Source organism: Zeus faber, assembly GCF_960531495.2.
Source record: "Zeus faber genome assembly, chromosome: 16".
Lineage (NCBI taxonomy): Eukaryota > Metazoa > Chordata > Actinopteri > Zeiformes > Zeidae > Zeus > Zeus faber.
In genome coordinates, this window is record NC_137202.1 from 3,489,020 (window position 1) to 3,503,095 (window position 14,076).

Here is a 14,076-nt window from a genome sequence, read left to right on the forward strand (position 1 = left end):
TTTGGATAAAAGCGTCTGCTAAATGACTAAATGTAAATGTAATGTAAATTTGTTTTCAAGAAGAAAAAAAAACATTCAGGGGAAAAAAGCAGAGTCCGAACCGTGGTGCTCGGCTGCAAAGACAAGAAACAGAAACATGTCCAGTCTCTACATGTCCATTCTCTATATTGTCAAATTTTATGCTTGTTGAAAATGCCACTCAGACGTGAGACATGTCTTTTAAAGTTAGGTGTGCGGTGCAGGGACATCGGCATAAGAGCTTCGCCTGGAGCTGCACTGGAGGGCGGAGCCGGAGAGGGAGTGAGCGGACAGGGAGCGGTAGAACGGGTGGAGAATGTTCCTTCTCTGGAGGCAGAGAGTGTAGGACAGGTTGAAAATGATCACACTGATTTAATAACATTGGGTTCTGGTTTTTGTGTCGGAGAGAGACAGGGAGACGAGGAGCTGGAATCTGGAAACCGAAGCGCTAGTCCCTGAGATCCAGGAAAAAAAACGAATCGATTCCGATTGTTTACCCACCCTAACCCATCACGTACAGTATCCATAACCGTCATCTATGTGGGAACACAGGAGGCCAATGTGTGAATAACTGCCTTTGCCACATATTTTTTATCCATCAATGTTATGGATTCCATGTGAGAAAGGGGCCTAAGTGAAGGTTTAACCCTGTAAAGCCTAAATATAGAAAAAAAAAAAATGAGCAAACATTTATTTCACTTTTCAGACCATTCAGAGTCCTCTGATGCAGAAATTAAAGGATTTTCATTTATTTTACGTTTAAGTACATTTTTAGGAAAATGGTGTTATATTGCAGCATTGGCACTGGTTGGGAGCTGTATTTGTATTCACATTGTCTGTTCAAAGAAAAACACTTTCCACAAAAATTCACACAATACTGTCCCAATAACCTATGCTCCCTACTTATCATACTAAAAGGAATACATGCACCCCCCAGAACACGTGCATCCCTACATTCAGGAGGATTCTCACCTTTACCTGAACAATGCAACAAGAATCCCCCTTTCATTCCAATCCAGAATACTCAGAATCTGTTTCTCCCTATATGCAACAAGCAGCTCTTTGGGAAAACAAACAAAGCCCATTAAAAAAAAGTATTTAATTCAAAAAATAAATAAATAAATTATACAGATAGAGTTTCAAATACTGCAACCAGAAATAATGTATTAATTTATTCAATTCTGGTCCAAACTCAAAATTTTAACAGAGAAAACACATTTAGAACTTAGTTATAGTGAATCATCAAAGACATTCTATTTCTATGAGTATTTTTTTTCCATATGAGTGGACGTGAACGTGTGAACATGTGAGAAGTGCAATGTCCCCATGTAATGTGTAAGGCGCACTTGTCAACCTCACACAGATATGTAGAATTGCAACACAGACATGACAAGCTCAAAATCTAATTTTATCAATGTATTCCACAATAACTTAATATCGACATGTACTAGACATTGTAAGAGTCACAACAACTTTTTTAAGGCATTTTACTTACTTAAAACTTGACAAATCCAGGCCAATAGAACAAAGAGGTGAGCTTGAAGGAAAGTTTGCAGGTTTTGTGAGTTCATGGCCAGATGGTCGGATCGAAAAACACATTTACTTTCCAATAGCACTGACTATGTAAATGTGGATTTGGAGATTGAAATATATATATATATATATATATATATATATTTTTTTTAGGATAGCTACAAGTGATGTACGTAATTTTGCAACTGGGGGCCTTGAATGGGTGTGGAGGTCTCCAGGTCGACCTTGACAACAGAGGAAATGGATTATCTGGACTAAGACCAGACAAGAGACGACTAGTCATTCACGACCTTAGTTTAGGACTTCCTAGTCCAGAACTCATTCATCTCAATAATAGAAAGGATCTTTAAATCTTTAAATTCTGGATGAATTTAAGTAGGATTATCTTAGTCCTAAAACCCCATCTGCAAAACTGCCCCACAGTAACAAATAGATCTGAGTGTACCTGTGCCAGTAAAAAAACCAAACAATTCAAGCCTTCAATGCTATGAACTAGTATTATTCTACTAGTGGCATTTATATTATTTTTATTATTTATACTATTCCTTCATAGTCCATGTTGCTTTTGCAGTTGGGAAGAAACCTCACACCAAACAATGCTGCAGGTCGAAGACGATTTGGTCCATAGTTCAACTAAGGTTTCATTTCAATCTTTATCGTGTGTGTGTGTGTGTGTGTGTGTGTGTGTGTGTGTGTGTGTGTGTGTGTGTGTGTGTGTGTGTGTGTGTGTGTGTGTGTGTGTGTGTGTGTGTGTGTGTGTGTGTGTGTGTGTGTGTGTGTGTGTGTGTGTGTCTCTCTATTCATCATTGCATTAGTGACTAGTACTAACTTTCCAAAGCTTAGTTATTTATGTGATTTATTTAGAGATGATGAAAAGTTTTTGGGGAGTTTTTCATTTAATATCGTCTGTGTCTGTCTGTGCAGAAATCAGTGCTTTGTGCCTTCGTCTTGGTCTTTTCCTCTGTTCCTTGTTTTTTTTTTTTGTTTTTTTTTGTCTCTCTAAACCTGCGAAAGTGGGGAAAGCGAGAGGTTATGGGAAATTTTCTACTTGGAAAATTAAACGTGAATGAGGTGAAGGGAAATAAAAGACAGGGAAATAAGATGGGAATAAAGGGAAATAAAAGACGGGACAGAGAAGACAGGGAAATAAAGGGAAATAAAACAAAGGGAAATAAAAGACAAGGGAATAAATCACAGGGAAATAAATGGAAATAAAAGACAAGAATAAAGGGAAATAAAAGACAATCCATATCATTACAGGTTTACAGTTGAAAAGCCATTTTTTTACGCCTTATTTCATGGTGTTGTCAGCCAGAGCTTTCAGTTTATTTCATCAGGCAATGCTGTCACCAACAGTGACGACAATTAATTGTCATACAAATAAGTGTGATCATTCAAAAAATGGCGTGAAATAATCATCGTTTTGATCATTTTACGCCACCATTGTAGTGTAAGGTTATGATGGTGTTATTCATATTGATGGACTTAGGAGTTTGTAAAGTCAATCAATTTTCCTCAACCCGAGTTATGAAACGTCACCCAATTCAGATTTGATTTGTTGCAACATTTCTCACACTGGCTTGAAAGAGTTTTTTTTTTTTTTTGTTTGTTTGTTTTTTAAAAACAAATGTTTTTGTTTTTTTGGGCCATTGTCCTGTCTACTATACTACAATAGTTATTAATTCATATAATTCTATAATATATTAAAGGTGCAGTGTGTAGAATGTAGTGGCATCTAGTGGTGAGGTTGCAGATCGCAACCAACTGAATACCCCTCCCCATGGCGGTGCAACCTGGTGGCCTCCATGGAAGCGACGGTGGCCATGAAACTTGTGAAAAGTCCTCTATCTTCTCTATTTTTATATTTTTTGGTTTGTGTATTGTTAATCATTAAGTTAATTTTAATTATTTTTTTGTATATTTTTCTTGTTTCTTTTTGAGGTTATTGTATATTACAAACTTTTGACACAATTCTTCAGTTTATTGCATCTCGCCATTTTACTATTTCTACTTTATTCGTACTACTTTATTTTTTTATAGTGCTGTGCCAACCGAATTTCCCCCGGGAGATCAATAAAGTATCTATAGCCCCTTTCCAAACAGATACCACATACAGTAGGTCCCGCCAAATTACTGCGGTAACCTTTCCGGCACTGCTAGAGTTTCACTATTCACACATCCAGCTACATTCAGGAGCATCTCCATTTTGCGCCTTTTCACCGAAATAGATGGGGCAATGGTCAGTCTGTTTCAGTGTAGATGAGATAGTTTGGACAATCTCTCGGCAACAGACGTACAATCTGAATCAGTTTGCATGCCGTCCGCAGAGAGCGCAGAGCGTTTATAACTGGCACATTGTCCGTTGAAGTATTCTCAGGAACCACGGGTGGCAGTAGAGAGAAAGTACAGTGTGAAGCAGGAAGTAGTAAACGAAGAAGACCCTAGACAGCCCGCAAACATGGCTGCACGCATAGCGTCGGAGCTTGTACTGAGGAGGAATTGCTGTTCATGGTGGTTGAAGCGCCAAAAGCAGGGAAAAGGAGAAAGGAAGAAGATCTGTCCATCCGTTCCATGCAGAGACAGGAGAGGGGGGTTGAGGTTATGTCCTGCTCAGCATTTTATTACAGAGGGACTCACTGAAGATTCACAAAATGTTATTATTCTCACTCGTTGCAAGACACTCTACAAAGGAACTGCACATCATTTTCAATGAAAACATAACCTTTTATTTGTAAACTGAACTTAACAACGAGCCTGTTAATTTTCAATAAAATCACCAAACCTGGGTGATCTGTTTGCCTATACTGTTTTGTCTCTGCGTCAAAAAGTAGTTGGCTTTGAATTTCACATCTGACTTGTGCTGCGGAGCAATGATGTGCGACACATCAGAAATAAAACAGCAACACGCTGATCTTACAATGCATTGCCAGGGAACGCCCTGGAAACACCCCTGGCGCCAAGTCACGAAACCTTGTGCCGGGACCTCGTACAGGTCCCCACAAGCCCCCCACACCCCTCCCGCCCCGGGTGCCCAGGGCAGGTATGCTGTTAACCTAGCTTCATTTTCCTCGCTGTTCTATCCCACCTTGTTTGTCGCTTCTGGGGGTTTGGCTCGCCCTTCACACTTACTCTGAAGGCGACACGCCTCTGCCTGTGAGATTCAGTAATTTTGGGGCTTTCTGGTGAATTCCCAGAGACTGAGTCATGTATGTCCCTTGCTCAACAAGGCAGTTTATCCCAAACTGTAGCTTGGGGTTCACTGCTCAAGATAATGTTAACTGACCGACTGCTCGCTCTGACAGTAGAACGATTTTCTTTTAACAAAATGTTGACTTCTAATGCCCTGTCTTGAGTTATTTTTAATGAAACAAAATTAAGTAACTATTGACATTTATTTTCTGTTGACAAATATACACATTGCAGTGTAAATGTGTGACAGATTTTAAAATGACATTCTGGGTGGTTTATTTTGCTGAGATTGCTTTGGTGGAGTCTCGACATTAGAAAAGGACCCAAACTGGGGTCCGTGGCCCACTGGGGGCCCTCAGAGGAATTGTAGGGGTTTAGATTAAATTTAGGTTTAGATTATTGATGTTTTTGTTTATTTAATTTTTTTTTGTAGTTTTTACTTTTTAAGATTTTTTTTTTTCCTCAAAATCTGTATTCCCAACCTCACACATGGTGGTTGTGGGGGATGTTGTTGTGAGATTTGTATGTTTGGTAACCCTTGGGTTCGACAGTTAGAGACAGCTGGAACAGGAATGCAAATGAGAGTTTGGTTAAAAAAAGGCTGAATTATGCTTCAAATCCCCTTATATTTAAGCACCTTGGAAGTGTTTGGGCTTGTGCATACATCCTTTTTGAAGCATGTTTAATTGAGTTTTACCTCTAATTCCACCAGGACTTCTCAGCAGAAATAACGCATTATGAAGTTCTCTTACTCGCACGCTGCTTTGTGAAACGCATTATCATGCCAACTGGCATGAAAGCGCGCTGTCCTTGGAACACATAGCGATAACAATGAGGAAGTGAGTTTGTTCTTTGTGGTCATAACAAGAAGTTATGCTTTTAGCGGAGATCAAAGTACTGCGTCTCGTACAGGAAGTACATTTCATGCGAGCCGTCGTATGAAATTGGAACACAACGTCGTGACAACATTTCAAATAATAAAATGATGAAAAGAGCAGGACTAATCTTATCTTATGCTAATCTTCAATTGTCCATGGTTGTTCCAAACAGAAGCGAATGACGCTGAAATGACCAAGATGGTAGTTATAGTCGATCTTAATGAAACACATTTCCAAGGTTATCCCCTTCAAACCCAAAACTAATTTTACAGGAGCAGTTACATTCAAGGTCCTGGGGCCAGACAGTTACGTCACAGGAGCCCTTGAAGGGGAATAGTTTGATATAGACTGTAATACAGGAGTGAAGGGTGTTGGTGATACTCTGTGTTCTTTTGGGGGGCGGTGGGGGGGTATGTGGGTCAGGGGAACAGGGTAACTATGTGACATAAGCGGGACATGGAGGGGTCGCATGGCCAGATGAATAATGGAAGAGCTCAGCCAACCAGAATGCACATGAACGCCATCCGCCCCGGCTCCTCAGAAACATGAGTAGTCTTCGGGGATGTAACGCAGTTTACAGAAATATTCCCGTAGTTGTACTGCTTAGTAGGTCCGCTTCCTTTCAGGATATCCCTCCGACGCATCTCGTTTCTGGAGATGTTGCCATGGTGACGGCTCAGTGTCGCATCCCAGATGTTGATTGGTTGATGGAATATCGGGATTTCTGTCTATATTCATATCTATATCTCTACGTAGGACTCTTTGATGCGCAGTGCTGGAAATAGCTTGAAATAACAAGCCCTTGTGAACTTGTGAGTTTAGCCGTGTTTATTAATCCAATTTTTTTAAACGGTACCATGGAACAGTATGAATGAGTCATTTCTGAGCGTTTTCTCAGCCTTCGTGGCGGAGGGGTCTTGCTATACAGACAGTTAAGTCGCTGAATGTTCGTCCATGCTTGGGCAAACTAAACCTAAACCAGTTTGGGGATTAAAAAGTTGTCGCTCAGGGGGGCGGGGCTTGAGCGGCAACTGACAGATCTGGGGGTGATGAGGGGCGTGTCCTAAGCAGCGTCCGGACCGGATCGGACTGCCGGTTTTGAGGAAGCTTGAAGCCCCAGCAGCTTTGGAGATGGACAGGTACCGGTCGACAACATTTGGGAAGCATCAAATATCGCTATAGCACAGTAAATTTGCGCAGCAAGTAAATTAAATGTGATTTATTTTGTGGTAATTAAAGGAATTCAAGCATCCAGACACGCCCCACGCACACACATTATCACAGTGGACCCCTCTGCCCATCAGAGGAGCTTCAGCCTGTCCTTATTAACTAAATTACTGACCTTCAGTACCGACTTCAGCTGGATCTCTTTGTTTTTTCAACTCCGTCTGTCATAATTAAACATACTTTTACTTTGAACATTTCAGAGAGAGAGAGAGATGGAAATCGTGTTTTTGTGTGTAATTTGTCAAGAAGATTGGTCACGAGAGAGATGCACAGATGCCTCTGTGCCCACTCCTTGTTCATTTCTGCCATTTTTTGCAGACTGTTCATGCAGACGGGCAAAATACAATGGGGATACATTCACAACAGGCAATTTCAATGGCAAAATAAATTCCGATAATCTAGTGGAGGACGTGTCTCCATGTCTTATCGGCACTCGATGATTTGGCCGTTCTGATGTTATTGGAGTTCAGTCCTACGACCCAAATGCAGAAGTATCGGTTCAGTTGGTTTCCTGCGCTGCTGCTCTATCTGGGAAGGAGCTTCCTGGGGAATATCATTATACTCTCATGAGGCCGTTGTGAAATATGTTGGCGTCATGATGGAGCCATCTGAAATCCATACAGTGTGGTGTTTCACTGCTTTCTGAAACTCAATTGGAGATCATATTACTTTTGCACTGATGCCATCGCTGTCTATTTCTCAGCTTTGTTTTTTTGTTTTTTCTTCCAGCAGCAGCTTTCACTGCATTAATTGCAAATGTGTTCAGCCTCGTCCACATTGCGTGATTTTTATTCAATCGTCAACGGCAATGAAAAGGTTTAACGACTGAAATTTGCAGATTTTCTGTAAATTCACAGTAGCGATCCCTGCGGACACGCTTGCAGCACTGACATGACTCACTTATCAGACCCTCAACAATTCAGTCCACAATTCGCTCCTCTATTTCAGAAGTCTGCACTCGGCCACCTGCCAGTTTTTTTTGCTGTCGCCATCGTGCAAGCACACAATGTCAGTGGCTGTTGAAAAATTGCTGAGGCTTTGATGTGCACACACCAAAGGATTTCGGAAAGACTCGCCGGATAAAATCAAACATTTTTGATTTAATTCGCCTACCCCGATTCGAGGCATAGGTATCCTTAATCGTCAAATATGAGTGTTGGTTCAATTCTAAATTGGGACAAAATCCATCGGTGCATATTCTAACGTATTGTATGAGTCCATGACATTTAAAACAATTCTGGCATAAACGAGCACTGGCTGCTATTGAATATATGGCGGGGGAATTTGAGTAATAGGGGGCATCTCAGATTTGTGTAATTGGTGTATTTTACGACTCCCTGACATTCTGCGCCAGACAACAGCGACGCTGTGGAGCCTCTTCACTCATCTTGTTTTCGCTGACATGTATGAAAGCGCCAGCTGTTGATGTACTAGCCGTGTGTGTGTGTGTGTGTGTGTGTGTGTGTGTGTGTGTGTGTGTGTGTGTGTGTGTGTGTGTGTGTGTGTGTGTGTGTGTGTGTGTGTGTGTGTGTGTGTGTGTGTTACTGGGGTTGTTTTGACAGCTCAGTTAGGGATGGTCTATTAATGGCGCCCCTCTCCTCTTCAAACAGAGTCGTCCACAGTCTTGTGCTCCATGCTGATTGTTCTGATGACTGCTCTCGGAGTTCATGCTTTTGGGCTTCTTAAGCCCTGTTCTTGAGGGTTTGTTCAGCAGGCGCACACACACAGCCTGGTGGCTCAATAGACGTCAGTGGCAGTACAGATGGCTGCATTAACTGGATAAAAATGTTCTATTTATAAAAGCTCTTGTGTAACCCCCCAGGACAACTCCATGTTGTTGGCTCTCTTATCAGGGAGCTTGATATCATGGCTCCCGCTGTCTCTGCAGCCACTACTCTGATAAAACGCTGCTCCCCGACAGAAGGAACCATCTGAGCTGTGCATGTTAGAGGAGCCATCTTGAACAGGAAGTTTGTGTGTGTGTGTGTGTGTGTGTGTGTGTGTGTGTGTGTGTGTGTGTGTGTGTGTGTGTGTGTGTGTGTGTGTGTGTGTGTGTGTGTGTGTGTGTGTGTGTGTGTGTGTGTGTGTGTGTGTGTGTTCTGTGGTATCTGGCACTAAGACGTTAGCAGCAGATCCTTTAAATTCTGTAAGTTGCGAGTTCAGGCTCCAATGGATCGGACTTGTTGTTCCAGCACATCCCACAGATGCTCCATCAGATTGGACCCTTACCCCACCCAGGCCTCCTTCTTCCACGCTCATTTGCCCATTGTAGGTGCTTTCGGTGGTGGACAGGGGTCAGCATGGACACTCTGACCAGTCTGCAGCCACGCAGCCCCATACGCAGCAAGCTGTGATGCACTGTGTGTTCTGACACCTTTCTATCATAGCAGCATTAACTTTTCAACTATTTGTGCTGCAGTAGCTCTTCTGTGAGATCCACCCAGACGGGCTAGAATTAGCTCCTGTCACCGGGTCACCAGTTGTCCTTCTTAGACCACTTTTGGGAGGTACAAATTACTGCATACTGGGAACACGCCACAAGACCTGCCGTTTTGGAGACGCTCTGACCCAGGCGTCAAGCCATCACAATTTGGCAAACCTTGTCAAAGTCGCTCAGATCCTTACGCTTGCCTGTTTTTCCTGCTTCCAACGAGAGAGAGGGAGAGAGGGGGAGAGAGAGATTTTGCTAGCACGCATAGAAACAACAAGGGACGGACGATTCCAGAGTTTCATAGCAACGGCTCAATAACAAACATTTTTTTGTAAGTAAGGTCTTTGTTTGTTTGTTTGCGTTTCTGTTATTCTTCTGCCGGGTGAAAAATCCCAAGTTTTTTTGTTTTACACATACATTTCTTTTTGCAAAGGGAATGCATCACTTTCCAATTGTTTTGTGTGGTCTGTGAACGATAAACGCCACCACACTGCTGACATCTCTGGAGTTCCTCCACCTTCCGCTCCATAGACAAGCTCTCCGTCCTCCAGTCGGCTGCTTGGCATTCAGATTCTACTCCCCACTCACTTAAACTAAATTAAACATTTTCTTCGATTCCACAGTTTGGAGTCCGGACACTCAACTGGAGTCGACTCCAATTCCATTTGTTTTTGATCACTTCTCAAAATTGACTTGACTTGAATTGAATCTAGAATCTACTCTTTTGGAATGGACTCTCCACCTCTCACCTATCATCTATCTCCCTTCCATAGTTAGTTTTGTCTTCTACATTTACTGTAATTGATAAAACACACACACACACACACACACACACACACACACACACACACACACACACACACACACACACACACACACACACACACACACACACACACACACACACACACACACAGAGGACATAGTTTAACACCCCTGTCCCTCCCTGTTTTCTGTCCAGGCCGGTGTAGGCCGGGTGTCGCTGTTTGGACCATCATGCCTGTTGCTCTGGCGGCGGATCAGGACGTGTGTGTGTGAACGCGCCCGATTGTCTCCGCTGGGATGAACATGCCACTGCACCAAATCTCTGTCATCCCCCGTGATGTCACTTCCTCTCGGGTGTCTGGCAGCGGGAAGGCCAAGGACAAGCAGGTACGACAGATTGACCTGGTATTTGTCAGTTTTAAGGGGGCTGTGTGTGTGTGTGTGTGTGTGTGTGTGTGTGTGTGTGTGTGTGTGTGTGTGTGTGTGTGTGTGTGTGTGTGTGTGTGTGTGTGTGTGTGTGTGTGTGTGTGTGTGTGTGTGTGTGTGCGCGTGCGCCTCCCTCCCTCCCAGCCACACATCAATTTTCTACCTAAAGAGGAGGCTCGTCCTCAGTTGGTGTATTATGGGATCTATATCCTCTATTAATTATTACATCAATCAATGAGATTCTCATTAGATGGCGTCATTTTCATGCAAAGAAGCTGGTGTATGATTTCAGATACATTCTCTGTTTAGCTGTGCTATTGTTTGTTACACGGTTCATACATGCCTGTGTAGCTTCACTTATCTTTTTGAGTACTAAGGACTTAAAAAACAGACATATCTGGTCGTGGTTGATATAGCCATCATATTTGGAGCAGTCGGTCTGCAGGTTTTAAGCCTCAAGTAAGCAGCAGCATCAGTGTATTGATCGGACTTGACTTGAATCAAGCAGACACACCGGGGGGGGGGGGGATACAATCTCTTTGGCACAGGTTATAACAAAAAGTCTTGCACCATAACCTTAGTAACTACCGTCTCTTTCTAGAGGCCACCTCCAGACAATTTCATGCCCCCCGCCTTGTTTTTCTCCAATTGGAAATTGGGTTGCAGTTTGTCATAGGACATCAGATATTAAGGACAATATAGTCTAGAAGACTCCAGATTGACGAGGCTACGGAAGTTTTGTGTTGGAGAATTTGTCCACAAAGAAAATGCTGAAAAGAGCCAGAACACGTGGGAAGAAATGTTTTTTGTTTCCCGGTGAGTGGGCGTGTGCCGGATTGGATGATCATGTCACTTTTTGCAAAGTACTGTTTTTAAGAAGAGCTTGGTGCTCAAATCAAATGGGTTTTTTGTCAAAATAACATTGATGGTGCAGACTGTGGAGTCGATGCATTTGCAGCATGCAGTAACTGGACAAGAAAGCATTTGAGTTGAGACCATAGAGGTGATTTAAACACTTTCACCTGCTTTTTCAAATTGTTTTAACATCTGTTTACTTTTGATTGAGGCCTTTTTTATTATACAGTATAAAATCTGTCTACATCCAAAAGAGATTGGGATTTATTGTAGTTCCTTCAATATTTTCCTTGTCCTGATCTTCTTGTCTGTGCGGGTCACACGGTGCTGTCTCCCGTCACCTGATTGGTCGCTGACACAAATGAGCGCGTGTCAGAAAGTGTCATGGCTGTTGTGGTGATGACGGGTGTTTTTTTTTTTTTTTGTTGTTGTTTTATGACAGGCTGAAAGCGGAAGCAGTGTCACGATGCAAGTGGCTTGCAAAATACCACCCCCGCACATGTATAATGGACAGATGAACGCAAATGGGAAGTTAATGTTCTGATGCCAGGGGTGTCAATCAGAGGAATAAAAGACTCTTTTCACACAAATTATTGTTCTGCGGCTGCCGCTAGACAGTGGGGACTCACTTTTCCCTGCATTTAATGCCAAGGTTCACTGTTAAAATAAAAGAAACAATATTTTTTATCAAAGGTACTCAATTTTTCTGTATGTTTTGTATTGATTAATTCCAATTGGGGCTTAGGCCCCCAAGCAGTTTAGGACAATTACAATTTTTGAGAATAAAGACATACAGTATATAAAAGTAAGGATCCGTGACCATTCTGATCCAGCTGTGTGTGTGTGTGTGTGTGTGTGTGTGTGTGTGTGTGTGTGTGTGTGTGTGTGTGTGTGTGTGTGTGTGTGTGTGTGTGTGTGTGTGTGTGTGTGTGTGTGTGTGTGTGTGTGTGTGTGTGTGTGTGTGTGTGATGGCTAATGCTGCATTCCATTGAAGTCAGAACTCTGAAAAATGGCCGTTCCTTTACACAGTATGAGGTTAGATTTTTCCGAGGCTTATGCCCAGACCTGACGTCATGGTGGCGCACACCATGAAGAATGTTCTCTTTGTATAGATTTTTATTTAGAAACATTTCTACTGTCACTATGAACAACACTACTTTTTACGTTATGTTAACATGTGAATTACTGTGAATGACATTGAGACTCTAATATAATTATTAAACATAACTAAAATTCTTATATTTAATAACAGACATGAAATAATTTTGTGTAATATATTTTATCAGAGTCATCACCATAGCAACGTATCACTAATTTTATTTTGCCATCGTACCTCTCCCTAGCTCCAGGTTTTTTTTCTCCCCCGGTATCATTTAGAAAGTGCATTTATCCCGTTCCTGTGTTCCATCTGAACGCAGCATTCGTTGTTGATGAAAAATAAACATAGTTTCCTCCTTGGCAATGACGCACGCGCAGCCATATTTGAGGTTTGTCCTTCTTCTGGAAGCCTCCACCTACTTCTTACCACTACTTCCTACTCCACTGGGAATTCTTTTTCCACTACCCCCTGTTGTTCCAGTCAGTACCACTACTTCCTGGCTAGGTATTTTTATTCTCGAAACACCCTGCGCCCCACAAAGACTCCCGTTGATACAATATTAACAGCGCCGCAGATTGTTAATTGTTATTAGCAATTAATCAATAGTCGATGGTGGATATAGCCATCATATTTGGTCCGGTCGGTCTGCAGGTTTTAAGTCTCAGTAAGCAGCGGCATCAGTGTATTAATTGGACTTGACTTGAATCAAGCAGACACACCGGGGTGAATACAATTGTTAACATTGTTAATTTATTAATTGTTAACATCCTGAGTTCATATAATAAAAAAGTGTGCTCCTGGGCATCCTGGTGGCTCAACACGATAAGCGTGCGTAGCATATAGCCTGCAGCGACCTGACTTCCAATCCAGCCTGCGGTCATTTGCTGCCTGCGTCTCGCTCTCTCTACCGCACGTTTTCTGTCTCTCTCCACTGCTCTCTACAATATAGAAAAAAAACCTGCTCAAAAATAGTTACAAATAAATAAATAAATAAATAAATAAATAAATAAATAAATAAATAAATAAAATAGCACGCTCTGACTCAATAAAAAGTGATATATTTCACAGTATGTCCACTTGAGAGGGCAAAGGACAGACACTGGCAGCTTGTGAGAAGTGCAAGTGTGCAAGAAAATGCCCCGGTACGCCAAAGAGTGAAATGTAGTACGGGTGTGTTAAAAGTGCCGGTACCGCGTAGCGGTGAGTACCGGACCACTTCGAGCACTGCATTATGATCAATATCGAGGTATTACACAAAATACACTGTAATATTTACATGTTTTCCCTATAGCCTTAGCTGTAAGCATGTCCTTCAGTTCAACGTTTAGATAAATCTATTTCCATTCTGTTCAAGGGTTGAAACGAGGTTGATCGGGGTACTGTGATGTTAACCGGACTGACTCGACATCGGAGCTGGTTTCCTCTGGGGTCCTTGTCGTACCCCCCGGGACCCGCTCCCTGCTCTCCGGGGCCCCTTGACTCACCACCGAGGTCAAGTGCTCTCAGGTGCAGTCGCTTTCTCAAGCACTGGAAACAAAGCCATGTGCTCAGACAACGTGTCTCCGCCGGGCGCTGCCTCCCGGCCGCGTCGCATCACAAAAGGAAGTGGCCGCCAAGTGCGGAAGGTGCCAGCGCAGGTGTTCCTGAGAGGCCTC

At 42.5% G+C, this 14,076-nt stretch overlaps 1 protein-coding gene across 1 annotated transcript in view; it reads left to right on the forward strand.

The window, feature by feature from the left end:
* The window catches only part of marchf8 (membrane-associated ring finger (C3HC4) 8), a 139,405-nt gene that overhangs the window by 20,908 nt on the left and 104,421 nt on the right, over window positions 1–14,076 (forward strand). The window contains exon 2 of the mRNA XM_080016262.1: window positions 10,238–10,428. Coding sequence (XP_079872388.1) covers window positions 10,339–10,428 — 90 coding nt within the window. The 5' untranslated portion in view covers window positions 10,238–10,338. The remainder of the gene's footprint in view (window positions 1–10,237; window positions 10,429–14,076) is intronic.